This window comes from Solanum stenotomum, chromosome 7, assembly GCF_019186545.1.
Source record: "Solanum stenotomum isolate F172 chromosome 7, ASM1918654v1, whole genome shotgun sequence".
NCBI classification, from domain to species: Eukaryota; Viridiplantae; Streptophyta; class Magnoliopsida; order Solanales; family Solanaceae; genus Solanum; species Solanum stenotomum.
This window is the reverse complement of record NC_064288.1, coordinates 56,742,114-56,769,189: the sequence shown is the minus strand read 5'-3', so window position 1 is coordinate 56,769,189 and position 27,076 is coordinate 56,742,114. Positions and strand designations below refer to the sequence as shown.

Sequence of the window (27,076 nt, the reverse complement as noted above, 5' to 3'; positions counted from 1 at the left end):
GTAGTAAATGTTGAACCTCATTCGGCTAATTCCTATATTTGTTAAGATGTCCCACCTCAGTAGAGGGATGAAATTTAGTCTCCTTATATGAATTTGGACAAATCTACCCTCGTGAGATAGCTTTTAGGGTTGAGTTAGGCTCAAGTGTCATATCTTAACAATATTTACTCTTTATATAAAAACTTTGAAAAAGTAAAAGAATGGTTTCTTCTCGATGGCCACCCATTCCAAGCTTTATTTTCAACGTCCTATTTTATTTTTTTTTCCCTTTAATTAGATCATTGCTTATGAAAATGGTGCATACTGCCAGTAACAGAAAAGAATAGGAAAGAAAATAGTTGCAAAAAATAATAAAAAGTCACACTACTTTCATAAGGATTAATAAGATAAAACATCATTCCTTTTACCTGTATTTTTTTCTTAGTATTAACAAAACAATTCCACTACAAAAATTAATACTAGTAATTTTATTTTATTTTGTAGTTCAACACTAAAAAAAAGTACTTCTCAAATTTCACCTAACTTTGACCATGTGTATCTCGAGATATATGTATCTGACCATATATGAATGCATCAAAATCTGATAAGATATATAATATTGCAAACTAGAGTGTATCTAAATAATTAGCTCCAAAACTAGTGGGATTTATGTAAATTTCTAACTTTATATATATATTTGGGAAATAATATACTCTTGCATATATAATAAATAGAAATGTACGACTTATTGTTCTTTTCCTTCATTATTAACTATTAAATACATTAGTCAACTAAATTAAATTTATAGAGTAACAAAGAAGATTAGAAGAGAATAAACGCATCAGCTAGCTAATTCAAAGTTAAGAGCATGCCTAACGATCTTCAACCAAGTTTAACTTGACTTTTTTCTAAATTAAATTAAAATAAAATAAATAAACTTCACAGTCATAGTACTTGTATTATCTTTAATATTTTTGTGTCAAATTCATAATTTAAATGTCAAAGATTATTAAGGCTATTTATTACTTGTTTTTCTCACCAACATATATAGAGTTTGAACTAGAAATCATAAAATATAACAAACGCGTAAATTGTACTATAGATTTGCCAATGAATTCATCTAGTAATATTTTCTTTAAAATTATATTTTGTTCAGTTAATTAAATAAATTAATAATTTAAGATTATCAATATTTCGAAAATAAAACTAATACTTTACACCGAATTTAAAAATGTTAACCATAGTTAATTCTCTCTTTACAAATAGATCAAAAAGTAGCATTATGATGTATAGAAGAAGCAGCACTAAAGTAAATCTTACGTACTTGGATTGGGACTTTTCAACTACTCCAAAATCCTAAACTTTATAATTTCTCACTTATCTTTAATAAAAATATTTATAATGACATAAATATCTATAATTTATTTTAAATTATAAATTTTAACTTTTTTTCTTATCGTTTGTGACGTATAAATTGAAACGGAAAGTAATTTATTGGACCCATAAAAAATCTAAATTCGTTATCTAGGACTTTAGTCACAATCCAAAACATTATGTACATATAGGACCCATTCATAGATTTCATAATCTGCAATTTTATTAATTTTTTCATCACAATTCACAAACAATTATGATTTTGGTCCATATCATATATGACACCAATCTATTCTTTTTCTTTTATTTTTTAATGTACGCTGATATTGATTAACACATTTTTGTTTAATTAGTTCTAATCTCTAAGAAGAAAACATGTGTAAGCATATATATGAGGATATATGACCATCATTTCCACGAATTAATTTTGTCATTTATTTTCATTTTTAATTCTATTACTCGAACTCAAATTCAAAATTACTACTCAAGAATATAATAATCTCATTCATTTCACCGTACAATTTTACAATTACAATTATTCAACACGTTGTTCTTAAATGTTCTTATGAGGAAAAATAATATAATTAATCTGCAAAATAAAAAAAAGGTCGTGGTCACATTGAATAAGCCGCACTAGGCGGCCAAGACCAGTCTCACCATATTCTAAAATCCCAATTTTACTCGATTTTCACACCTAATTTTTTTAATACAGTTTTGATTCACTTTTACGTATCTACCAATTACGATAAAAAATAAAGTACATACCTTATCATAATATTTATGTTAATTGGTGTATAATATATATTATTTGATTGACTTTTTTTCTTTTTGTAATGAGTTAATTATTTTTGTTTTAATATATTAAAATGGATGAAAAAAATGAACGAATTCTTTTATTATTATTATTTATTTATTTCATTTTCTGTCCTACTTTTCAACTCGATCGGCTTGTGGAGTTAACGTCCCATTTTGACCATTGACTCCTTCAACTCGACTGCCCTTTTAAATCTAATATTTTATACTACTTCCTTCGTTTCTTTTTTAGCTGCTATAATTTTCTTTTTAAGAATCTAATGATGTAAATTTTGATTAATATTTTAAGATGTATTTTTTTTATTATATTGATATGAAAAATTACATTTTATAGTACTTTTTTTATAGTTTTTGAATTAACTCTAAAAAAATGTAACATGACAACTAAAAAGAATTGGAAAAAGTTTTTTTTTTGGGGGGTGGGGTGGGGGTGGGGGGACTGGACTCTGAGAGTAGATAATTGTTATAGTCATCGAAATTGTGTATATAATGTTGTGGCCTTGGTGTAACATGCCATCATGTTGCATGATCATTGTGTATCTATATATATATATATATATATATAGATATATCTATTTTAATTTTGAGGTCTAAGATTTTTGTTCATACAAAACGTCAGCCATGTAGTGTCTCTATAATATCGCTATTGAAAAATCCCTCAACTATTTATTTATTTTTACCAAAAAAGAAAAAAAAACAACTCTAAAAGACAAATTAATACGAGCTTATAGTTATAATTATTATAATCTCATGAGATGTTAGAATATTTTACATCGATCGGAAAAATATACTATTTAGCATCACAAATTCAATTTTCAATAATCTTGAGCAATTCTCTCTTATGAACAAAAGTGAATTCAGATTTTAAGTTTTATGAATTTAATTTTAAAGTCTTTTAGTATTAAATTTATTGTCCTTTTGAAGCTTTGATGTACGGATTATTTTTTTCTTCACATGATATTAAAGTTTTCATCATCTTTAATTTCTTGATTTAACTAATATATTTAGGTGCACAAATATTGCACATCGTGTACGTGCATGCTTCTATGTTCAATTCAGAACTTTTTTTTGTTTTCCACCTAGTGTTTGAAGTTCATATTGGAGCTCCGATTAAATCTGAATCGCATTTTGCATAGCCAATTCAGGAGGCGCTTCCCAATAAGATTTTCTCCATATCCAAGACTCGAATCCAAAATCTCTGATTAAGGATGAAATAGTTTCACCACTGCACCACATTCCACGTTGGTGTTCAATTCAGAACTTGCAGAGGTGTTAAAGCGTTTCATATTGGTAGATGGATGTAGTTGTTGCGATTAGAGACCGATTTAATATCTCTTAATTTTTAATTGAAATTTTTACCTTGAACCTAATATATATTTTTAAAATTGTGGATTTGCATCTATTATTTGTTGTAATTCTAATTAATTCTTACACAAAAATTTATGTCCCGCATTAAAAGTATTAAATGCAAATGAATTTGCTATGATAAAGGTTTGATCCACCCTTGGTTGCCGTATATATATACTTATATACTCCCTCCGTTCACTTTTACTTGTCACAGTTTGACTTGACAGACTCGTTAAGAAAATAATTAATGATATATGTATTTTATCAAAATATCTCTTATTAAATGATGTCGTAGAAAATGATTTAGAAAATAAGTATATAATATTGAGGGTAAAATATGAAGAAAATTATTATATTTTCTAGATATGTCAAAAGTGACAAGTGAAAATGAACTAACAGAATGTAATCTTTTTCTTTAAATCACATATTATGAAATAATTTTTAAAGTTGAATTAAACAACGTCAATTTTGTTGGGATGTGTTATAATCCGTTAATATATTTTTACTAAATTAAAGGAAATAATCAGTACAGCATCTATCAAATAATTGATTACAAAAAGTTAAAGGGAATATTATCGAAGGTGTCAATTAGCTTTATCGAGTCATCCAATTGCCTAATGACGGAAATTTAAACAAAAACAAACACGTCTATGGTCCGCCCAAAGAAATCACCTTATTAACATTTTCAACGTAAATTCACGATTACTAATCACTATTCTTCAAATACACATCGCATTAACTCTCCTATATACACTATTTCATAATTAATAATATAAATCTGATGCAACAAATTAAATTTCGACTCACCTACTACATCAACTCAACTATACTTACCGATACTATTATTGTTTCTTTAGTCATGGTTTACGTATGAATTACGAATAAATTTTGATTTCACATGTAAAATGTCTTGTTCATTAATTGAAGTATAAAATGGAAGCTTCCTTAGTTGGCTAGAATCTTGTTGCCATTTGGATACATTTGTTTTCAAATCTCCATCTAGAATATGAAATTGACGTTTTATTGGATTGAAGAAATTTCAAGAGGGAGAAAAATTAGATAAAGACAAAATAATACTAATAATAAAAAAAGTAAAGACATAATAGGATTTTTCCTTTTTTTAAAAACTGACCCCATGAAAATGAAACTATTCCCCTGGGCAAATCCCTCACCGTTGAATTAGATTTTTTTCTTTTCTTTTCAAAAATTAAAATGAGATCACATTTATTACTTTCTATTTAAATAACGCGTCAAACCTCTTTATAATAATATCTTATTATAGTAGTTAAATTTTTTCTCATTTTTTTAATTTTTTTTTACTTATAACAATAGTAATCGTCTTTATAACAATATGCTCTTTATAAAGTCATCTTCCTATTATAACAACTGTCTTTTTCCTTTTGGTAATATGATAATTCAAGGGTGGAGCTCTGCACCGTTGCTGGGTGTGAAGCGACATCCTTTATCGAAAAATTATATTGTATGGATAAGTCATTTTTTAGTTTTTATAGATATATCAAAAAATGGTCATATTTGCTTTTAATATCTAACTTTGGAGCCATATTTGCCCCTAAGCCGTTATATAGCTATGTCCCCCTCTTAATTTTCCTACGTGATGCTTACGCGATATTTAAAAAAAAACAGTTGACGCCTGTTATGTTTTGAACCCACCCGACCTACAATTATGAAGTTTATAAAGAGATGAATAAATCTAATAAATTCTCAATGTGGGGCTTTTTGATATAGATCTAAATTTAGTTAGATTTTAATATAGATATTGAGCACCATGTGTGAGGATTTATGTGTTGATTTCTCACCTTAGAACTTTTGAATTTTTTATTGTTAACACCAAAATCTAGAAGACTAAGAAAAAAAAAAAGAAAAATCATTGATTTGTTGTGATAAATAAATATAACAAAAAGTATGAGTTGACGCCACCACTAGTTTTGACCCATTGGAACCCAATTTAGACCTCAATTTCAACCCCACTATTTCACTTCAATTCAAAGAATTTTAGCGCGCAGACATTTATTATTATTTTTTCCTGTTTTGTTATAGTTGATGAAAGTTGAAAAAACTCAATAATTATCCCATTATCACAATTCTTAAGTGACCTATTACACCAAAAAATAAAGTTAAAGTCAGATTCATTGAGTTTAGTTGGTTAGCAAAATATAGTCCACTGCTTTAATTCTACTTGAAATTCTTCTTCTTTTATGAAAGATATGTTTATTAGCTACCCTCTACGTGCAATTTGAAGAAATAATAATTGAAATTTAAGTTGAAAGAACTAGTTAAAATAGAATAAAATAATTTTATCATATCTTTTATGTATAAAAAAAAAATTTAAAAATATATGTAAAAATTAAGATCTATGGTAAAAAGGACATAAAACTTTTCAAATTAAAAATAAATTTGTAAAGAGTTACAAAATAAAATCTCTCTAAAATTATGATTTGTCACTCGATTGCTTCCAAGCTCAAAACATTTATGACAATTTTTGGATATGGTTATTATGGTGTTGCTAATTTTCGAGATAATTAATTTTGTAGGCCACTTATAAATTTTGTTTTTAATATTATATTTTTTTACAAAAGATTTTTCCTTTTCAATTATTTATTTTTAAAATAAGAAATTTGAAAAATTATTTTTCGGATAAACCTATCAATATTGCTTCTTCTTTTTTGCGAGTTGGTGGAAAACCACAAAAACAAAAATGGAGAATGCATATTTTCAAACCTTTGTGCTTTTGATTCCAAATTTCTGTTATTATTTGGTTTGTATACCTACTAAATTAGTAATATATATCCAACTTACCAACATACCAAATTGATTGTGCCACACTTTAATAAATTTAATACCTAACAATAATTCAAAATGTCATGAAAATCCTTATCCTATCGTTTTTTTTTTTTCATTTGAAACTTGATGCACAAATTATCTCGCGTTCACACGGAATCTGAACAAAAATTGCATCCAAAGAAGTGTAATACAAACATTTTACCTTATCAGCAACAATAACAAATTCAGTATAGTCTCAGAAGCGGAGTCTAGAGAATGTTAAAGTGTACACAAAACTTATCACTACCTCATAGAAACAGAAAAAATTATTTCAAAAGACTCTCAGCTCGACGAGTAACAAACATCAGATCAACTAACAGAACAATACAAAATTACAAGGACATACAAAATAATAAAGAAAACATAACATAATATATATCAAAGAGGGGCAACGACTAAACCAACTAATGTGATAACTGAAGCATAGTACACGACATTTTATCTTGTTTTCACGATTCAAAAAATAATTTAAAATAGTATCATTGTGTTGGCCGGTTTTATTTGAATTTAAATTTTAAAAAAATCCTCCACATTGGCTGGCTCTGGCAGATAGAGTACTGGATTTCATTTTTGAAATACCAAATTATTAATTTATTCACATTAATTATAATGGTACAAAGTATAAAACGAACTTTTGGAATTTTATGAAGTGGGACGCAACGTTTTTATCAATTGTGGCCAAAAAAGTATATAGTAAAAAAATATAGTAGGATAAAATGCAGAGACAAACATGCCAAAAAGTGAAAAGATTATGGGCATAATGGGCCCTATAATTAAGGCTTTAAATCACATCGGTTAAAAACGGTTAATTAAAGTTAATGATGCCCACATGGACCCAGCATTTCTTAGTTGTATCCTACCTGGCTTCTAGCCTGTTTGTTCCCCCGCTACTCGTCTGTCTAAATTTATGTGATATTTTTTAAATTTTGAAATTCAATAAATCTATTTTTAATTGTAAATTTTTCATATACTTTTTAAATATTATTAATTATTAATTATTGTGACTTAAAGTACTTTTTATGTAGTTTATAAATATATAAATTATAATTTCAAAAAAAAAAAAAACACTTCTTTTGCACCTTAGTTAATTCATACTAATAGATATATAAAAATGATATTGAATTTTGTATTTGGCTAATCAGTTTGAGAAAATATTATTTGCTTATATTAGAGAGCTACACTTGTGTTCACGAAACAAATTATAATACTTCTTATTTTTTGGAACACATATGATGTTCTTATTATTTACAGTTAGATAAAACTTTTAACGAAAAAATATTTTTGATTGTGTAAATTTATGGTGAAATTTAAGATTTACATTAAAAATTAGGTGTATATAATAATTATAGTATCCCAAATATTTATAATTTCTAACTTAATATCATAGAAAAATAGAAAAAATTAAAGAGAGGAAACGACGACAAATTTTGAGTCTTTCTTCTTGGTCGTCGAGCCGTGAGCCTCGTGACTTCGGATTCCGCCAAAAACATTTCAAACAATTTATTACTTTCTCCGTGTCTTTTTAGTTGTCATGATTTTTCTTTTTTAAACTCTAACGATAAAATTTTTTATTAATATTTTATGATGTATTTTTTCATCATATTGAAATACAAAAAATTGTAATTTATAGTACTTTTTATATAGTTTTTGAATTACTAAGTTTTTAATTTAAAATATTAAATTAATGTAATCTAATTTAATTTTAAAAATTAGTCAAATTCACTTTCGAAAAGCGCAACATAACAACTAAAAGGGGACTGAGAGAGTATTATTATGAGTATTATTTTTGTTTATGCTTAGGAAAAACTTTCCTACTTTAATCAATTTTCATTTCCTCGAATATAACGTTCTATTTTTATATTATTTGAAGAAAAACAAACAAGTTGGTCAATTATCGATTTTTTTTATGTGTTTTTATTTGGTGGTGTTTGATATTTATATTTAAGCTAGACAAATTTGAATTTGCATCATATACAACTCATTTAGAAAGTCGTTTCATACAATTTTTTTTCATACTCATAACTTAAAATCAAAACCTCTAATTAAGAGAAAAAGAAAAAGGATATTACCTATTAATTATCAATCATCAATTCCATGTGCAACGTTCAAAGATTATAAAGAGGTTCTATTTTATTGTTTTTAGTTTTACAAAGATTTGAGGAGATCATGTTGGTACTAAAATTAATTTAATTTAATAATTAACTAGCATGTAAAGAACTAAATGCATCACTATTAACTTGTGGTAAGTTAATCATTAATAATCTAAACTCCAGTCATAATCAAAATTGTTAATATTATTAATATCGCCCCTATTGATCTCATTAAGATGAAAACTTTTAGACTTGTTATTCATGAACTTGTTTAAAAATATCCTAATGAAAGGAACATAAAAATTTATCGCTAAGTATTTGGAGAAATAAAATCGTCTAATTCTCATAGATCTAACACTAAAATTATTGGTAAAAAGAATAAGGCTAAGCAACACGATCTTTTTTCTCGCCATAATATAAATAAATAAAAAAAAAAACTACTTTGCTCACATGAAGTTTATGATTTGACTTTTGAGGAGAGCATGCTTGTACTTAAATTAATTTAATTTAATACGAAGTTAACTAGCACTAAAAAAACTAAATGCATCACCATTAACTCGTGGAAGTTCATTGATTACTAATTAATCTTTATGTTTAATGTGGATTCAAATCTTTTTAATCTTGGACTTTTGCCTTTTGTGCATTTTATTTTAAAGTTTGATTATATTATTACAAGTCTTAAATATGAGTCCATAATAATGAATTTCTAAAAACTCAACATAATCAAATAAATAAGGGTCCCAATAAATAATTATGAGATAATAAAATGAAAAACACACACAAATATTTACATCAAAATAGTTAATTTCACCGTAGTCAAATAATTTAATAAAGTGAAAATATAAATTATTAAATTATAATTAAATACTAAAAGCTTATTAAAAGTAATACCACATGGTAAACTTTTTTTACGTAGATTCGATGTTTACGCTAATCGAACAAACATATAAGACATATCTTAACCTATACTCGTATTCCTAAATTATAGTTAACTAGTATATATTAAAAAAAAAAAAAATACAAATCGGAAAACAAATAAATTTTGGAATATTTTTCAACACGGAATATCATTAAATTCACTTTTTAAATTTTATTTTCCAAAAAGGAGCAAATTTTTTTTTATATATATTTCTCTCAAATCTCTTCTTCTCTCTTCTCAACTGTTCTCCGTGTTCAACTCGCGTTTTTAGCAGACAAAGCAGAAGTCTAAAAAGAGAGAGAGAAAGTAGTTTCTAGAGAGAGAAAATCAAACACCACACCAGCAGGCAGTTTCTAGAGAGAGAGAAAAAAAGTATACCGGATTATTAGATTTTCCGGCGACTGTATAAATTATTTTTTTCCACTGAAGTTTTCCATTATTTGTACACTCATTGTCAATTGATTTTTGTTTCCATCGCGATTTGGTAATTTTAGGTTTTTGAGATCGGACAGAGTTAAGGTTTTTTGGGGGGTTCCGATTCAGTTTACCGATCGGGTTCAAGTTTTAATTTTTTTAATTGTTTGAATTGAATTTGGTGATAAGAGGGAAAAAAGGGGGGAAAAAAGAGGGATTGAAATTTGTTTTGAAGTGAAAGGAGGGTTTAGGTTGAACGATATTGACCGCCATGGTTGGTTTGTGATGTAATATGGCTTTGGTTGGTACAGAAAAAGATATGTCGTTTTACATTGGTCGCGAGGCTTCAAAGGTTTGTTTTTTAAAACTTTTGCTTGTGGAATTTGTTTAATTTTGTTTTTCTGGAGATCCATTTTTCCTGATTGTGATGGTTTGTTGTTATGGAGAGCAGTTATGGAAGAGATTTTGTGCGGAGGTAACAACAGAGATCAATCTTCTTGCTGATAATTGGAAATATCTTCTTGGTGGTTTGATTTTTCAGGTATCTGTCTATCTATATGTTTCTTTCTTTTGATCAATTGTTTTTTCCTTTTGGTTTTGTGGTTATTTGGGGTTGCTTGATTAGATGGACCTTTGGTACTTTATGTGATTAGGATTTTAAAATGTTCTATCAGGTTTCAGTGATGCCATCTACAAGCATAACATTTTTGCTATAAATGATTGTAGTTTTACTTTGCTGAGAGCTCTAGAAGTTTTGAATTTTAATGGTGTACAGGTGTAGTCAATTCTTACTTCATCAGTTGATAATTGATTAAAAGAAGATTTCTTTGTAGTGGGGGAGACCTGGGAAGGAAGGAGGGTATCTATGATTCAACAGTGTAGTCAATTAGTTGTTAAAATTTGGACAGGTAGATTTTTATTGTCCTTCATTTCTTGCAGAAAGTATAAGTTTTTCTGCTTTGGACTTGCATGGAGTAGCAAGTACTATAAGCTAGGTTGAAATTAAACTGCTTTTGATTCTACAATCTACAGTGTGTTACTACAAAATCCTCCATTTGTAGTCAACTGCTTTTCATTTGTTCGATGTTTGCTTTAGCAATATTTTCTTTTTCCACGGTCTAGGCAGGGCAGAGTTTGTCGGAGTGACGGGAGGTTGGGAGCTGTCAGATATTTTCTTGCTGATCTCTTACCGAATCATAGAACTTGTGCACATTTTGTATGGTTGTTGAATATTATTTTTGGCAAATAATGTGATGATTTTATGTTTCTCTGCTTTATAGTCATTTTTATTCTCGGATCTTATTGCATTTTGGATTCCTGAGTTGTGAAACTTCTATATTCCTTTCTTCAGTACATCCATGGACTTGCTGCTAGAGGGGTGCATTACTTTCACCGGCCTGGACCAATTCTTCAGGATGTCGGCTTCTATCTTCTTCCGGTTGGTTTACTTGTTTTTGTTTCTCCCCCACTGTTATGGGAGTTGCACACTGAACTTTTCTTATGGGTTAAAATTCCAGGAGCTTGGACAAGATAGAGCTTACATAAGTGAAACTGTATTCACCACCATCTTTCTATCTTTCATCATGGTGAGTTGTTTCTCTATAATATCTCATCTTTTTCTTGGCAAGATTATAAGTGAAATTGGATTCTGTTTGTCATTACTGCTTTATGCCTTCGAAATTTAAGTTTATAAAAAGCACACTTGCATTTGATTTAGGCAAACCATGATGCCAAGCTGCTTCAGACTTTAGAAACTTGGAAACCCTGATATTAGTTTAAATTATGTTTATATGGTGGTCAACCAGATTTTCCTTCATCCTTGAATGAATTTTGCGGATGTGGTAGTCTTTATCTTTACTTTTTTGCGGAGTTAATTTTGTGTCTTCTATTCTAACGCTTTTCGCATGCTTTGCTGCAGTGGACGTTCCATCCTTTTATTTTCAAGACCAAAAAGATCTATACAGTTCTGATATGGTGCAGGGTCCTGGCATTCTTAGTTGTACGTGCCCCTTTTCTTTGCCAAAATTACTCTCTCTCGTACTCCTTACTATTTGTTCTTGTCTACAAGGCTACCAATAATGGAGATCTTGATATCTGTTGTATTTTCTAAGTTGGTTAAATAAATGTTTGCAACAGGGTTGTCAATTCCTTCGGATCATAACATTCTATTCTACACAGCTTCCTGGTCCAAACTATCACTGTCGTGAGGTAAAAGCTATTTTCATTTAATGGGTTTTTAACTTTTTTGTTCTGCTGTCTGTTAGCTGTGCCTCAGCTTACTTAATTACTAATCTTTTTTGGCAAAACCTGAACTAACATTTTTTCCCTGCAAATTACCAGGGTTCAAAGCTTGCCACGCTTCCTCCTCCTGACAACATTTTACAAGCACTGTTGATTGGTAAGTTGCATTTTCCTTTACTGATTGCTCCTCTTGGCATCTAAAGCATCACATTCTTCGATTTAGACACTTATCTGAGTTTTATGGCTCTGCAGTTCCTCGTGGTGTGCTTTATGGTTGTGGTGATCTAATATTTTCATCTCACATGATATTTTCCCTAGTCTTTGTGCGGACATACCAGAAATATGGAACACGAAGGTACTACAGTAATAATGATCTGAATGACTTTTGATATCTGATAATCATTTGAATCTCAGCTCTGATGGTAATGGAACTATGCAAATCACGCATTACTTGGTGGGGAGGGGAGTTCAGTGTGAATTGTACTGAAAGTACTTAGCCTAACTAAGCAGGATGGCACACCAACACTTTCCTCCTTCCTTTTACTTCCTTTTCTCCGTTTCTTCTAATTATTTACCTGGAAGATATGTCTGCCTTGGGTTCTGTGAGTTCTCGTCGGGAAGGGTTTCTTTTGAACCTTTTCATATTTTTCATGGTACAACAACAAAAAGCTGCTTTCTGGGGTACAGATATCTTATGTGTAGCCTCCTTTGCTTAGGTTGCATATCTATATTTTCTCAAGTGTCTTGGCACAGCCTGTATTTGTCACTGATTGCTTGATTTTATTCTGCAGGTTTATAAAACAGTGTGCTTGGTTAGCGGTTATTGCACAAAGCTTTTTGATTATTGCATCCCGCAAGCATTACACTGTTGACGTCGTTGTAGCATGGTGAGTGATGTTTTTTGGCTTGATGCACTCCTCAGCACGTTCTTGTTATTGTGAACACTTGATTGAGCCATGTTAATTTGGTACAGGTACACTGTCAACCTTGTAGTTTTCTTCATTGATAAAACATTACCGGGTTAGTTATCAATCCTAAATTTATCTTCAGAGGAATCATTTTATCTAGTTTTTGTCCTCCACTCTCTCCTCCCAAATTTGGTTATCACACAAGAGGAATGTTAAATAACTGAAACAGTGAGGTCTTTCTTGCAGAACTGCCTGATCGCACTAGTGCCTTGTTGCTTCCGGTCACCAAGGATAGCAAATCTAAAGAAGAGAATCACAAACTGCTGAATGGAAATTCTGGAGATCCTGCAGAATGGGTATAGAGATTTATGCATTTTTCAACTTAGGGATTATAGCTTTTTCGTCACTATTGAGATTAGCTTTGACACTCTTTTCTGCATTTTCTGTAGAGGCCCCGAACCCAAATCAATGGGAAGATTGTGGAAGATGGCAAAACAGTACATGAAACAGTGATTAATGGTGTTTAGACTATAAACTTCATGGAATGCCACTAACTGAGGCCCACCCCCGGTACATAGACTGGTAACAATGCGATCATTACAAGTTGTGTTCTTCCAAGTTGAATAGTTTTGGTTTTAGTGTAGGATACGAAATGAAGGTTGATTGCTGCGATGCTATGTATGTGTCGTCTCCACGCCCCCTCTTTTGTGGTTAACTTTAATGTTGATCAAATGTATCAAGAAATTCATTTTATTTTTTGGTTAATGCAAATTATTTTTCTGAAATGTGTTGTTCCTTTATGTTGCAAGTAGCATGGGCATGAGCTGGTGTGTAGATGGATCCAACTCAATACTTTTATGTCCACACATTCCCTTTGCCCATTACCTGTTTGGTAACATTTATTTCAAAGGAAAGTGCAGCACAGCACGTTGCTTCCCTTTCCTATGGGACACAACAAACGTTTCCTAGTTGTCTTTTATAATGACAACAATAAGCCACACTATCTTTCCAACAATAATTTGGTTGTTGGCACGTTATAATGGCTCTTGCTTCCAAATTTATTTATGCTTTATACACTTATTTCATATTTACAAAACCACATAACAATCACGTAAACTCAATAGCTTTTATTCTCACAATGTGTATAGATATTAGTGTCATGACAAGGATTTGAACTTAGAATCAGATAACGATCATGTAAACTCAATAGCTTTTATTCTCACGTATATATATTAGTGTCATGACCTTGATGTGAACTTAGAATCATATGCAGAGTATTTATATCAGGTTCAATTGAACTCAATACTTTTGATCATACATTTATGGGTAAATTTGTTTTTCGCAATAGAGCGCAAACCACATAGAAGATGTAAATTGTACACATGCAAGTTCGTCTCGGTGTGACGAACGTTGACAAGGGAGTAGGAAAAATGATCTGTGGTAGCTCCTCGTGAAATACCACTTGTTGCACCAACTCAGTCACCTAAGCGTTGGACGGACACAAACTCTCGGGAGTTCTAAAACAAAAGTTATGTCAGCATGATTTGTACGATATCTATAGTATTCTGTAGCTTGTTTGGCAATCATCTCTCTCTCTCTCTCTTTTTTTGCAAACAATGGCCTCTTCACAATTAGTTTTGGTTGGTTATATTAGTGAAAGTCTTCTTCTTGTTCGTCGTCGTGTGGTGTAATCTTTGTTGACACACTTAACAGCCCACTTGGTCCCCTTTTTTTTGATCATTTCATATTACTCTTATTTGGATAATAGAGGTATTTTACTTTATAATAGTGTTTTTTTTTGGTAATTTACGTAAATTTCACTATTTTAGGAGCGAATTATTTAGATACACGCTAGTTTGTAATTGTATAAATCTTATTAGATTTTGGACTTCCGATCCATGTAATCTGGCATGTCTAGAGACATGGGATCAAATTAGGTGTAATTTGTTCTAAATACATTGTGGACTCACATGTATCAGGGATAAATAAACAAATCTCTCTCGCCTCTCTCTATCTCGCTCACGTATCTGGTATCTTAGATACATGTATCTAGTGTGATTTGTATGTATATGAGATATGTAGATAAATCTCGCTTGCCTTCCTCCCGTTCTCGCTCGCCTATTTCCCTATTTAAGCGTATCTAGTAGCAAAAAAACATGTATTTAGGTGTTTCTAATTTGAAATCTGATATGACATTACTAATTAGTGAGATAATATATAATTATTTCAAATTATATAGAGAATTAGTAAATATGGTAGAATTTAGTGATTTTAATTATTTCTAATAGCATATAACTTACGCATGACTAAATAGTAAAGAGCCAACTAGAGCTTGTTATATTTTAACAAAATATTTCAATATGAATTTTGTGAGTTATACATTTAAAATTAATATTGAGGCATAACTTATCTTTGAAAGGACATAAATATCCATCAACTAATTTAAAATGGTATTTTGATTTCTTAATATTATGTTTCAAAGCTTTCCACTTTTAGATTTTAATTAGTATACAATTCATGATGTATATATCATCATAAAATCTGGACAAACAACAAAGATTGTGGAGGGTTGGATACATAGAATAACCTTCATATATCTTTAATCAGATATCTCGAATTTGAACCTTTGATATGAAAATATCCCAATAAGGAGTGTTTCTCCCTTATATGGGTATTACACTACTACATGCATGAATTTGAATTAATTGACACTCAAATACGAATACAAGACACCAAATGAAAAACTGAAAAAAGGCATTAAATAAAATGGAATGATAGAAGAAAGCTCCCATGTAGGCGCAATTTAAAATATTTTACTATACTAATAAAATGTATTAAAATAAATAATATTATTATAAGGAAATATGACTATATAAAATAAATAAAATAAAATATAGAAAAAAGCTCCCATGTTTGCTCAATTTTAGCTGTAAAAGTCAGCCTACAAAGAAAACAAAGAACCTAAAATCTTAGGGTATAGACAACTAGACATGGTGGTGTCTGATATGAGTAAATAATTATGTTCATTTTCATCATTAGTGTTTGTGAGTATAAAAACTACTTTTATTTACTTTTTTGCATGCTCATTTTGGGGTCTTCTTTGACACCTTTGTGGTGCTACACATTATTACAAATCACATACATAATTGGCCTACTTATTAACGTGGTCATGACCATCATTCATTTGCCCATGTTTTTCCTCCAAAGTTCAGTGACTACCTGCCCTTTTTTCAACATGACTTTCTCCGTAGGTTTGAATTCGAGTACTCTGATTAAAGGTGAAGTAGTTTCATCACTATATCACAATCTATAGCGGTGATTCACCACAATTTAGATACAAATTTGTGACGAAAATAATGGTTTATCATAATTTTATGAAGAAAATAAGGATCAATATTGTTTATCAACAAAACTTCTAATGGAAAGAAAAACTCAAGAACGTTGTCATTGATCATTGACTACTTTTCCAAAATTTCATTTTCACACACACACGTATATATATTGTGTTACTTCTTAAATTTAAGAAAGAAATGATTTTTATTTAAATTTGTGATTTAAATCATGTCATAATATTTGTACAATTATAAAAACTTTTATTTAATTATAAAATGAAAAGTGTAAAATTAATCATTTATTATGTTATATATATGGCATTCTACCATATGGGAACATTGCATGTGTTGTTCAATTATTCATAAGTTATGCATGAAGGCCATATATTGACATTATCTTCATTTTATCTATTTTGTTAAATTGTTTAGAAGTTTTACCAAATGGGCAAATCTTGCTTGTATTGTTCAATTATTTACAAGTTTCGTTGGGTGACTACGACTTGATATCATCTTTATTTTGCTTATCTTGTTAAATTATTCTCAAATCTTGTCAGACGAAAATTCTTACACGTGTTTGTGCTATTATTCACAAATCTTGTGAAATATTGTTAAGTGTTCCATGTCTAATTGTTTAAGCTTACACAAAATATGAAACTCAAGTTATCAATTAATCTACATAGCTCTGGTTTAATGGCTTCGTTAGCTTTTGTTGATTCTGTTTGACCTTGTGGATCCAATATATGAAACTTTGTACTATAATTCATTTTACAAAAATAATAATTACTGAATAGAAAAATGAATAAATTAATCGAGGAGGAAGACGTTGGGGGGGGATGCAATTGAAAGACAATTTAGTGTACAAAGCATTTTGCATTATCAGAGTTCAGGGAAGGTCGCACCCCAAATGGTGTGATGTTGCCAATCTACTTTAATATAAGTATTAGAGATTGTTTCCACAGTTCAAATCCGTGACTTATACGTCACAAGCACACAACTCAAGATGAAATTTAGTAATTGCACAAGAAGATGATGCCACTCCATGAAGTCCTATTTAATCAAAATATATTGTGATAAATACTAGTATTAGGTCTAGATAGAATAGAGTGAAAATGACTAGACAGGATTCTAAATCAAATTAACAGTAATTATGGTCTTCAAATAATGAAACTACACCTAAACTTGATGAATTAGATAATTTTGTGTCAAATCAAAAAAAATATTCTTTTTTCTTTTCTTGACTTTGACCTTTGAAAGGGAACTTCATTCCCCATATTTAAATTGGTTTATTCTTGTTTTGCCGTGTAGTTGGCCTTGGGTCATCCTGTTAAGTAATATTTTTTTATAAAAATAAAAGAGAAAGTCAGCAAGGTTTGATTTAGGCCAATTTCCACTTTAAATTGTCAACAGAAGTAGGAAATTAAATGACTAATTGGATATAGTTAGGCACATTTAAAGTACTTTTAAGCAAACATGACTAATTGCTTATCCCTCTTTAATATAAGCAAGTCTATTTAAGAGCAAGGCTAAACTAATTTTATTAATATTTGAACAATTATGATATTAATTAATTATTGCTTATTTGATTTTTTCAAATTTAATATCTAAGCTATATAATGAATACTATAGGTTATAACTTGCAAGAATATATAATATTAAAAGGGTAACATGAGATAAAATTAATTTATTTTATTTTAATTTTATAAAATAATAAGTATTTTTAGGTCTCATTTTTTATACTTAATGCAAGTCTTAATTTGAACGGTTTAGATCTTAGGTTATTAGTATATCTATTGGTATTAAAATTTAAGAACTTATTTAATCTAAATTTAGGAGATTGGTGAAGCCGTAGAGGGGGAGGAAGAGAGATTTACACATGGTATTCATCGAACCTAGAAAATATATACGGTAAAGTTTCAAAGGAGATTTAATGGAGATGATATGAAGCTAGAGCCTAGAGGTGTACATATGGCGTATAACATGACGATCAAGGACATGTATGATGATCAAAATCAGGGTAATGACAACGAGAGAGGACTCTACACTATGGGTCAATTCTTAGCCCTTTTTTTTTTTTTTTTGCTTTAGTGATGGATTAATTGACGAGACAACTTCAAGTTGAGGTGTCATGGTGTGCATTATTTGTTGATGACATAGTTCTGATTGACAAGGCTCGCGGCGTCTGAGTTAATGTTAAGGTAGAGGTTTAGAGAGAAACTCTGAAGTTTAAAGGGTTTAAGTTGAGAAGGGCTAAGATATAATACTTGGAGTGTAAGTACAATAATGTACAACATGAGGTTGGTGTCGAAGTAAGGAATGATATCCAAGCCATCCAAAAGAGTGGAAGTTTCAAGCATCTTGGGTCTATTATCCAATAAAATGGGGAGATTGACGATGATGTCACTCATCAAATTGATGCATGGTGAATAAAATGAAGGCCCACTTCAGGAGTCTTATGTGATAAGAAGGTGTCACCAAAACTTAAAGGTAAGTTTTACAGAGTGGTGGTTACGCCAACTATATTGTATAAGGCAAAGTGTTGATTAGTAAAGAACTCTCACATCCTAAAGATGAAAATTGTAGAAATGAGGATTATGAGATGAATGTGTGGATATACTAGAAAATATAATATCAGAAGTGAAGATATTTGGGACAAGATGGGAGTGTCTCTAGTGGAGTATAAGATACGAAAAGAAAGCGTGAAATGGTTCAGATATGTGAAGATGAGAGGAGCGAATGTCCTAGTGAGGAGGTGTGAGAGGATGAATATAGATGGCTTCAGGAGGGCTAGATGCGAGCTAATAAGTATTGAGGAAAGGTTCTTAGACCGGGCATGACATAATTTCAACTTACCGAGGATATGACCTTAGATAGGAGATTATGAAGGAAACAAATTATGATAGAATATTAGTAAATAGTCGAGCGCTGTCTTATTTTTGCTTATATTATATATTGTTAGTCGTAGTATTACTCTTGTAGTTTCTTATCCTTCAATTTCTGTTACTATCTTTTGTTTCTTGTATTTCGATTATCGTAATATTATGTTGTAGTTACTACTTATTTTCCAGACTACTTTGTCATGCTCTCTATAGCATTTTTCATGGCTTCTCCACTTTGTCATCCCCTATTTAATATGCTTTGAATTGTTTTTTCATGAATCAAAACTTTATTGAAAATAATATATCTACCTTTCAAGACAGGGGTAAGGTCTGTACATACTCTACCATTCGCAGACCCAACTCACGTGAAATTACAATGGTATGTTGCGATTTGATCTAAGTAGGTCTTAATCATTAATATTTTGAGCGAAGACTTAGTATCATTAATTGTTCGTAACTATATGAAAAAAATATATTATAGAATAGCTAGTTATTACTATTGTTGGCTAGTGAATTCTTATAAAATTATGTATATTTAAAAGTTTATAATTGCAAATATACATACACCTTATGATATTCTAATATCTTGTTTATGAATCATAATTTACTTACTTGATAAGATTGTGTAAAATTTTGAAAATTTTCACAATTTCTAAAAAAAATTACAAACTTATAAAATTTAAATGATATATCTAAATAAAACTTTAATTTTATATTTTAATTTATAATTTTATATTACATATCTAAAGGGGCCATGCAATATGGGACGGTGGAGGAGTAGTACATAGATCTTCTCTATTTATGTGGAAAAAGGGAGGACGTGGGGGGCCATGAGTAGTGACAGTGGGATTCACAAAAGAGGAATGATGAGTAAATTCAAACTTTAAACCAGAAAAATAATTACAAAAACAAAAGAAAGAGAGAAGATTTATATACCTTCATTTTAATTTATTTATCTAATTTTAATTTAGTAATAACAACAATAATAATATATTCACAAGTGATATTTGAAGAGACTAGAATATACCCAAATTTTATCACTATCTCGTAGATATAAAGAGACTATTTCTAAAAGTCTCTCGGTTCATGTGAAACAAGAAAACAGTGCAAATAAAATTTAGTATGAAATAAATAAAAAAATCAATATATATTAAATATATCAATATATTTTCTAATCTTGTAATTTTAAACCTCTCTTGTTAAAAGGTAGGAATTAAATAGTATTAAAAAGAAAAATCATCATTAAAAAGGAAAGGAATTGTTCTAGTTTCCTTTCTATTTAAATAATCTTCCTTTTTTTTTAGTAATTCTTTCATTTTAACTTTTCATATAATATTTATAAAATTATAAAATTAAATAATATCTTAATATATTTTAAATTTGAAATCATAATATTAAAAATTATATTTTTAAAATTTTATATTAAATTAAAATCAAACAAACAAATCGAGAAAGTATCTATAAAGGTAAAAAAGGTCAATTCTCTTTAGCAGCAACCACACATGGCTTCCTCTCAAAAGAGAGACACATGAAAGTGAAAAAAGAGCTACACACTGTGTGTTGGCTTGGCTGTTGCTCTTCTCTCATAATTTATTTTCATCCAACAAACCACATACTACTAGTTTTTTTTGTTTTTTACTCGGTGTTCGAAGCCTACATTAGAGCTTCAATTAAATTTGGATCGCGCATTGCAGGGCTCGTTCGGGAGTGTCGTTCCCAATAGGATGTTCTCTATACCCAGGGCTCGAACTCAAGACATCTGATTAAAGGTGAAGCACTTTCACCAGTGCACCACAAATCACGTTGCTACATACTACTAGCTATAATACTAAGGCCAAATTCATCGGTGGCCACCTAAAGTTGATAACAAATTTCACTTAAACACTTTAACTAAGCGATGTGTCTAAAATAAATATCGCCTAGTTGAGGTGACTACGTAAAACTTGGTCAACCTTTGAGGATGAGTTTGGCCTAATCCTAATATACATACCGTCTTCTTTTTCTTCCTTTCTGCATGCTCTTAAAAAGGCTTCAAATTACAACACTAACAGAATCATCAAAAGGGTACTGTAAATTTCTGCAAAAAGATCCTTTCTTTGGATTCCAACAACAATTGGGGTCACTGTTTGTTCCCTCAAGAGAAAAAAAAAACAGTAGCTATAAAAGTCTCTCCTTTTTCTTTCTTCCCATTCGCCTTCTTTTTCTCTTCTGTCATGTTTGCTTGCTCACCAAAAGAGAAGTGCAAAAGCTTAATAAGAAAAGAAACATCTTTTCTTTGAATCACTATAAATTGGGTCTCTGTTTCTTGAAAAAAACAGTAAAGTCATAAAGGTTCCTCCTTTTTCAAGAAATCTTGTGTTTTTTGCTGTTTTCATTTTCACTGTCAGATGGGTGCTCGTTGTTCAAAATTCTCTTTTTGTTGGTGGCATTCTCATCTCAAACCATCCCTTCTTGATTCATCTGATCTGGGTATTTATTTTCTTGCTTGTCATATTTCTATTGACTTTGTGTGTGTGTGTGTTTTATGTAGTTCTTTGAATGTTGAGATGAGATTTTTTACTTTGTTGGCAGAGAATGGAGGTAAAAATGAGAAAAATGCCTTTCCAGTGTTTACTGAGTTTAGTCTTGATGAGCTGAAGATGGCTACCAATGGATTTTCTTCTGAAAACATTGTGTCTGAGCATGGAGAGAAAGCTCCAAATGTAGTTTATAAAGGGTTGCTTGAGAATGGTCGTTGGGTTGCTGTTAAACGCTTTAATAGGTCTGCTTGGCCTGATTCTCGTCAATTCTTGGTTAGTTTTGATATAACTCTATTGCTCAATTGTCCCAATTTGTAACCTTTTCTTGTGTATGAATGAATTGGTTTTGTATATACTTTGGACAATGTTTATGTGTTGTAAAGGATGAGGCTAGAGCTGTGGGGAATCTGAGGAGCGAACGATTGGCGAATCTAATAGGATGTTGCTGTGAAGGGGAGGAAAAATTGCTGGTGGCTGAGTTCATGCCTAATGAGACCCTTGCTAAGCATTTGTTTCACTGTGAGTCCAATCCCCATTGCCAGAATTTTGTAACTCAGAAATGAGAATTATAGGAACTTTATGTTGTGATGGGATTTGTTGTGATCTAGATCATAGTTAAGTCCACGATTTAGAAGTCTGAGGGAAGTGATATAAGCATAACTTATTTGTTGTTGAAGGCAGATTGACTGTTATTTTGTGTCAATTGTGTTTGCTTTTACCAACTCCAATGGAATTTATTTGAGTCTGTGGTCCATGCTGATATTTGAAATGCTTTGAAATGGAACTAGGAGAGAATCAACCTATGAAATGGGCGATGAGGTTGAGGGTTGCTTTTTATCTATCGCAAGCTTTGGACTACTGCAGTAGCAAAGGTCGGGCATTGTATCACGATCTTAATGCTTATAGAGTCTTATTTGATCAGGTAAATATTGATTCTACTGCAGTTTTTGTTATAACTAGGTTGTGTTAGGTGTAGTGCGTCTTACATTGGTTAGCGTTTTCACAGGATGGTAATCCTAGACTCTCTTGCTTTGGCTTGATGAAGAACAGTAGAGACGGGAAGAGTTATAGTACAAACTTGGCTTTCACTCCGCCCGAGTACTTGAAAACAGGTCAAATATGATTATTTTCTCAATCCAAAGTGTTGTGAGATGGAATTTTGTTGTTTACCGCAAAGCTAAATAATTTACAAATAAGTTCAGGCATTTCTTTTAGTATTATGCTACTGTCTTTCCCTTAATTCAGCTAAAGTGAAAGTTGAAACGTGTTTATGATTGCCAGGAAGAGTGACCCCTGAAAGTGTAGTTTACAGCTTTGGAACAATGTTGCTAGATCTTTTGAGTGGAAAGCATATTCCTCCAAGCCATGTAAGTTGCTAAAGATTCTCTTGGACCTAAGGATGTGCACTATATGAAATCCTGTATAAATTGAACTTTGTTTATCGACTCTATTACTCGAATTCCTAAACTTGAAGAGCACTGTTTCTTTACCTTCTTGTAGGCACTTGATCTAATTCGGGGGAAGAATTTTTTGATGCTTATGGATTCTTGTTTGGAGGGTCATTTTTCAAATGATGATGGAAGTGAGCTTGTTCGGCTAGCCACTCGCTGTTTACAGTATGAGGCACGTGAGAGGCCAAATGCAAAATCTCTCGTCACTTCACTTATGTCTCTTCAGAAAGAAACAGAGTCATACTGTGCCCCTTGACTTGCTTACAGATAACGGAAACATTTAAAGAACTACTACTTACCTTCTTTCATTTGTGAGATAAAAAATTGATCAATACCTTACAGATGAATACCTCCTTTTTGCATTTTGTTATTTCGTTGTCTCGGAACACACTTTAGTAAGGTTGATTCTGTTACTATAGTGTGGATATATCCTATGTCTTTTGCTATCTCATATTTTCTATTTAGTTAACAATGGAAACGAAACCCTGGTGGAATTATTTGACTTACAAGAAGGAAACATATTATATTTTAATTGCTATGTATTCCTCAGATGAATCACCTTGGTTTCTCCTTAATTTCGTTTCATATAATGCTTGGAGCCCATGTTTGCCATTGATATAATCCAGGTGCTGTCACATGTTTTGTTGGGAATTCCACATGGAACTGCAACCCCACCTCAGCCATTATTATTGACACCAATGGGTGAAGCATGCTTGAGAAAGGATCTTACTGCCCTTCATGAAATATTGGAAAAGAGTGGATACAAGGATGATGAAGGAATTGCCAATGAGGTCTTCCTTTTCTTTACTCAATTTTACTATTCATTAGCAGTATTGATTATCTTTGTTTCTCAAAAATATAAAAAAAGATGTCTTCTGGCTTAGATATTCTTCTCACAACCTAATACAATTAACCCCTCTTTAGCACCTTGGATGAATGACATCTTTCTACTCCCTCTCCTTTTTAGTCCGTTTAAGACAAGAATGATTTTTTTCCTTTTCTGGGAAATCTTTAATTTCAACTTTCCATGTGATATGTTTAAATCCGCAAGATTAAAAGACATTTTGGTACATTCTACACATCTTTAGTTTAAGACTACAAGATTCAAAAGTCTTCTTAATTCTCTTAAACTCCGTGCCAAGTCAAAACCTGTCAAACAAATTGAAACGGGGGGAATATTTCCGTAATAGTTTCTTATCATGGTAATCTTGATAAGGAACCAGTTTTAAAAGGTTAATTTTAGATGCAGAAAATTTACCTTCTCCTCCCTCCTGCCCAAAAGAAGATCTAAGAGAATAATGCCTCATTGAGAGAGGTAAGTAAGAGGTTAATGATCCAACTTTAGTATCATGCTTTTGTTCCTCTAATAATTACCAAAAAGAGAGTCCACTATGTTTTGCCTTTTAAATTTACTTATTCTGTTTCTTTTTCCATCAAATAGCAAAGGGCCTACCTGGTGTCATCATCTAAGCCCATGTGGTATCCTTTTAGATATGATAGTAAAAGTTTTAGATCTTCTGTCTGTTGATTGTCAAACAAAAGGATTATAATAAGCCAATATAAGATATCTTAACATTTTGTGATAATTTACAAGTTCAGTATTATACTGTTTGTTTGTTATATGTGTTTTCATCTTCATATCTCAATTGCCCCACAAATAAATCATGTCTATTTTATATTGGTATGACTTGATCTTGATTTTGCAATTGTGTGATTCCATTGCAGCTTTCATTCCAAATGTGGACAAATCAGATGCAGGAAACCTTGAATTCTAAGAAGCATGGTGATGCTGCTTTCCGAGCCAAGGATTTCATTACTGCTATTGACTGCTACACACAGGTTTGACCATCGCAAATATGTTTGTTTATCTTAATGGCTAAAAAACGGATGCTTTTATCATAGTTGTAAAACAGTTACAGGAAGACCTCATTAAATTCCTCTTGATGTTCAGTAAAAGCTCAAAATGAAATATGTCTCTTTAAGTATTCAGCTATTTGAACAAGACAAGGCAGACTTACATGCTATTTCTGTTTAATATATAGTTCATTGATGGAGGGACCATGGTATCACCAACCGTATATGCCAGGCGTTGCTTGTGTTATCTGATGAGCGACTTGCCACAAGAAGCTCTAGGGGATGCAATGCAAGCTCAGGTGGTTTTCCCCGAATGGCCAACTGCCTTTTACCTACAGGCTGCTGTACTCTTTGTGCTTGGGATTGAGAATGATGCTCAAGAAGCTCTTAAAGAAGCTACAAAGTTGGAAGCGAAAAGGAACAAAAACTGAAACTGTATAGATTTGCATTTCTTTGATTTTTATTGTATTGAGTTTCTTGTATTTATCTACAAAAGCAACACCTAAAGGGTTCATGAACACAATTGGTTGTTGAATGTTAATATTCAAGTTTTGTTCTTCCCATTTTGGAAGTAGTTTTTGACATTTGGTGAAAGATTATCTCTTATCCTCAGTTGAACATTCTATTCTTTATTGTTCATTTGAAATTAATGGAATTCAGCTTTCATCATTGAATATCAATGTGATTATGGCAAGAATTCATATCAAAGGCAGAGAGCAGAGAACAAGTTATCACTGAGTAGGAGTTTCTGTTTGAGTCTTTTTAACTACTATTCTTCTGCTGTTGTACAGTATAAAGAATTTTTTGTGCACAAACCATTAGAAACGAAGGTCATCGTGAAATTTATGAAAAAGTGCTGTCAAGGCTAAAGTATGGCTGGTGCCAACCGAAGAGCTTGTCAAGTAAAATCCTGTGCCCTACCAAGAATAGCCGATCCCAGTTCATACCCCTCGGTTATTTCATTGTCAACTTACAGTAATGGAGCCAAACATGAGCTGCTGAAGGGATATGCCAGAAGGAAGCTGCCCTGCTGTTACAAAAGGTTGGTTGTTCCCACTATTTAGTATGTTGTTATTGCCACTGTTTTGGAGGAGTGTGTTAGCTAGCTTGCTTGTTGACCATTGAGGCCTACAAGGTATGGAAAGTTGTTGTTGACGACGTTGATAATATTGTTCACAGGGACTCCACCACTGATTGGGAAAATTTGATTAATGGGCTTGGAGAAAGGCAAATTGTTGGCATCAGAATTGGCTATAATCCCGGTGACCACTCTTCCTGAAGGGCGCAAACCACCAAGAATGTCATGCATGAAGAAGGAGAGCATGGAGTGGTCTGCAACAGGATTAGCCTCTGTGGCACCAGAGTTAGCAACTGCTGCAACTCCACCTGATGTTGCAGTGGCCCCTGCTGGTGTAGCTACTGGCGCTGCATCATTGACAGGGGCTGCCCAGTATTTGTTATGTCAGCAGGAGGGGCTACTGAGGCAGCAGGGGCCGAATCTGGTTCAGGTTCAGTCGGTATATCAGCTGGAGGAGTTACTATTGCAGCAGGAATGGAAGGATTAGCAACAGGCACCATGTCCGAATCAGGAGCAGTGATGGTAGCTGGTGATTCACCACTTGGCAATCGGAGCCACCACTGGAGCCACATCAGGCTCATCCGTCTCTGATGAGTCAGACCATGAGGTTACCTCATCAAGGATTCTTGCTGAGTAGGCAGAGCTAACTGTGAAAGCTAGCAGACAAATGCAGAGAAGGTGGCTTGCATTGTCTTAAAGGTGAGTTGGTAAAGTTTAGTCATTTTTATTCTTAGGAGAAGAAACAAATCAAGAATTGAGTAGATGTGAGGAAAGAGTGAAGGCTTGAATACTATATGCAAGTTCTGTTACTACTTAATAAGAAGTGGAGTTGATGAGATGGTTTTGGTAAATGTGTAGTAGATAGTAAGCTCTTTCTTTGGGTGAACACCAAATCTAGAAAAAAAGTTCCTTTTTGGTTTTGGTTGAATAACAACTTAATAGAATTCTACTGATGATCATCTACAATATGTACAACTGAATAGCCATTCAAAGTCAAATGCTATATGCACCTCTTAATCCATGACCAAATGGGTATAATG

General features: G+C 31.5%; 1 protein-coding gene and 2 pseudogenes across 2 annotated transcripts; 2 read left to right on the top strand and 1 right to left on the bottom strand.

Moving 5' to 3' along the window:
• Positions 1–9,583: 9,583 nt before the first annotated feature.
• On the top strand, positions 9,584–13,711 carry LOC125870698 (phosphatidylinositol:ceramide inositolphosphotransferase 2-like). Its single transcript, XM_049551194.1, has 12 exons — positions 9,584–10,129; positions 10,229–10,318; positions 11,129–11,215; positions 11,295–11,363; positions 11,696–11,776; positions 11,914–11,985; positions 12,118–12,175; positions 12,271–12,373; positions 12,810–12,905; positions 12,992–13,038; positions 13,173–13,282; positions 13,376–13,711. Exons 1-12 carry the CDS (start codon positions 10,070–10,072, stop codon positions 13,451–13,453), a joined length of 951 nt encoding a protein of 316 aa, XP_049407151.1. The 5' UTR covers positions 9,584–10,069; the 3' UTR covers positions 13,454–13,711.
• A 7,403-nt stretch (positions 13,712–21,114) lies between these two features.
• On the top strand, positions 21,115–25,542 carry LOC125870696 (serine/threonine-protein kinase BSK5-like; annotated as a pseudogene). The gene is made up of 10 exons (XR_007446941.1): positions 21,115–21,603; positions 21,706–21,926; positions 22,037–22,172; positions 22,442–22,575; positions 22,660–22,765; positions 22,935–23,020; positions 23,154–23,342; positions 23,731–23,895; positions 24,830–24,943; positions 25,147–25,542. The product of XR_007446941.1 is annotated as a serine/threonine-protein kinase BSK5-like (transcript).
• A 234-nt stretch (positions 25,543–25,776) lies between these two features.
• On the bottom strand, positions 25,777–26,758 carry LOC125870079 (dirigent protein 9-like; annotated as a pseudogene).
• Positions 26,759–27,076: the final 318 nt, after the last annotated feature.

Coding starts and splice junctions, on each gene's coding strand:
- LOC125870698 (XM_049551194.1), top strand. CDS start 10,070: ATGGCTTTGGTTGGTACAGAAAAAGATATGTCGTTTTACATTGGTCGC. Junction 11,777..11,913: donor GGGTCCTGGCATTCTTAGTT/GTACGTGCCCCT, acceptor TGTTTGCAACAG/GGTTGTCAATTCCTTCGGAT. Junction 13,039..13,172: donor CATTGATAAAACATTACCGG/GTTAGTTATCAA, acceptor TCTTTCTTGCAG/AACTGCCTGATCGCACTAGT.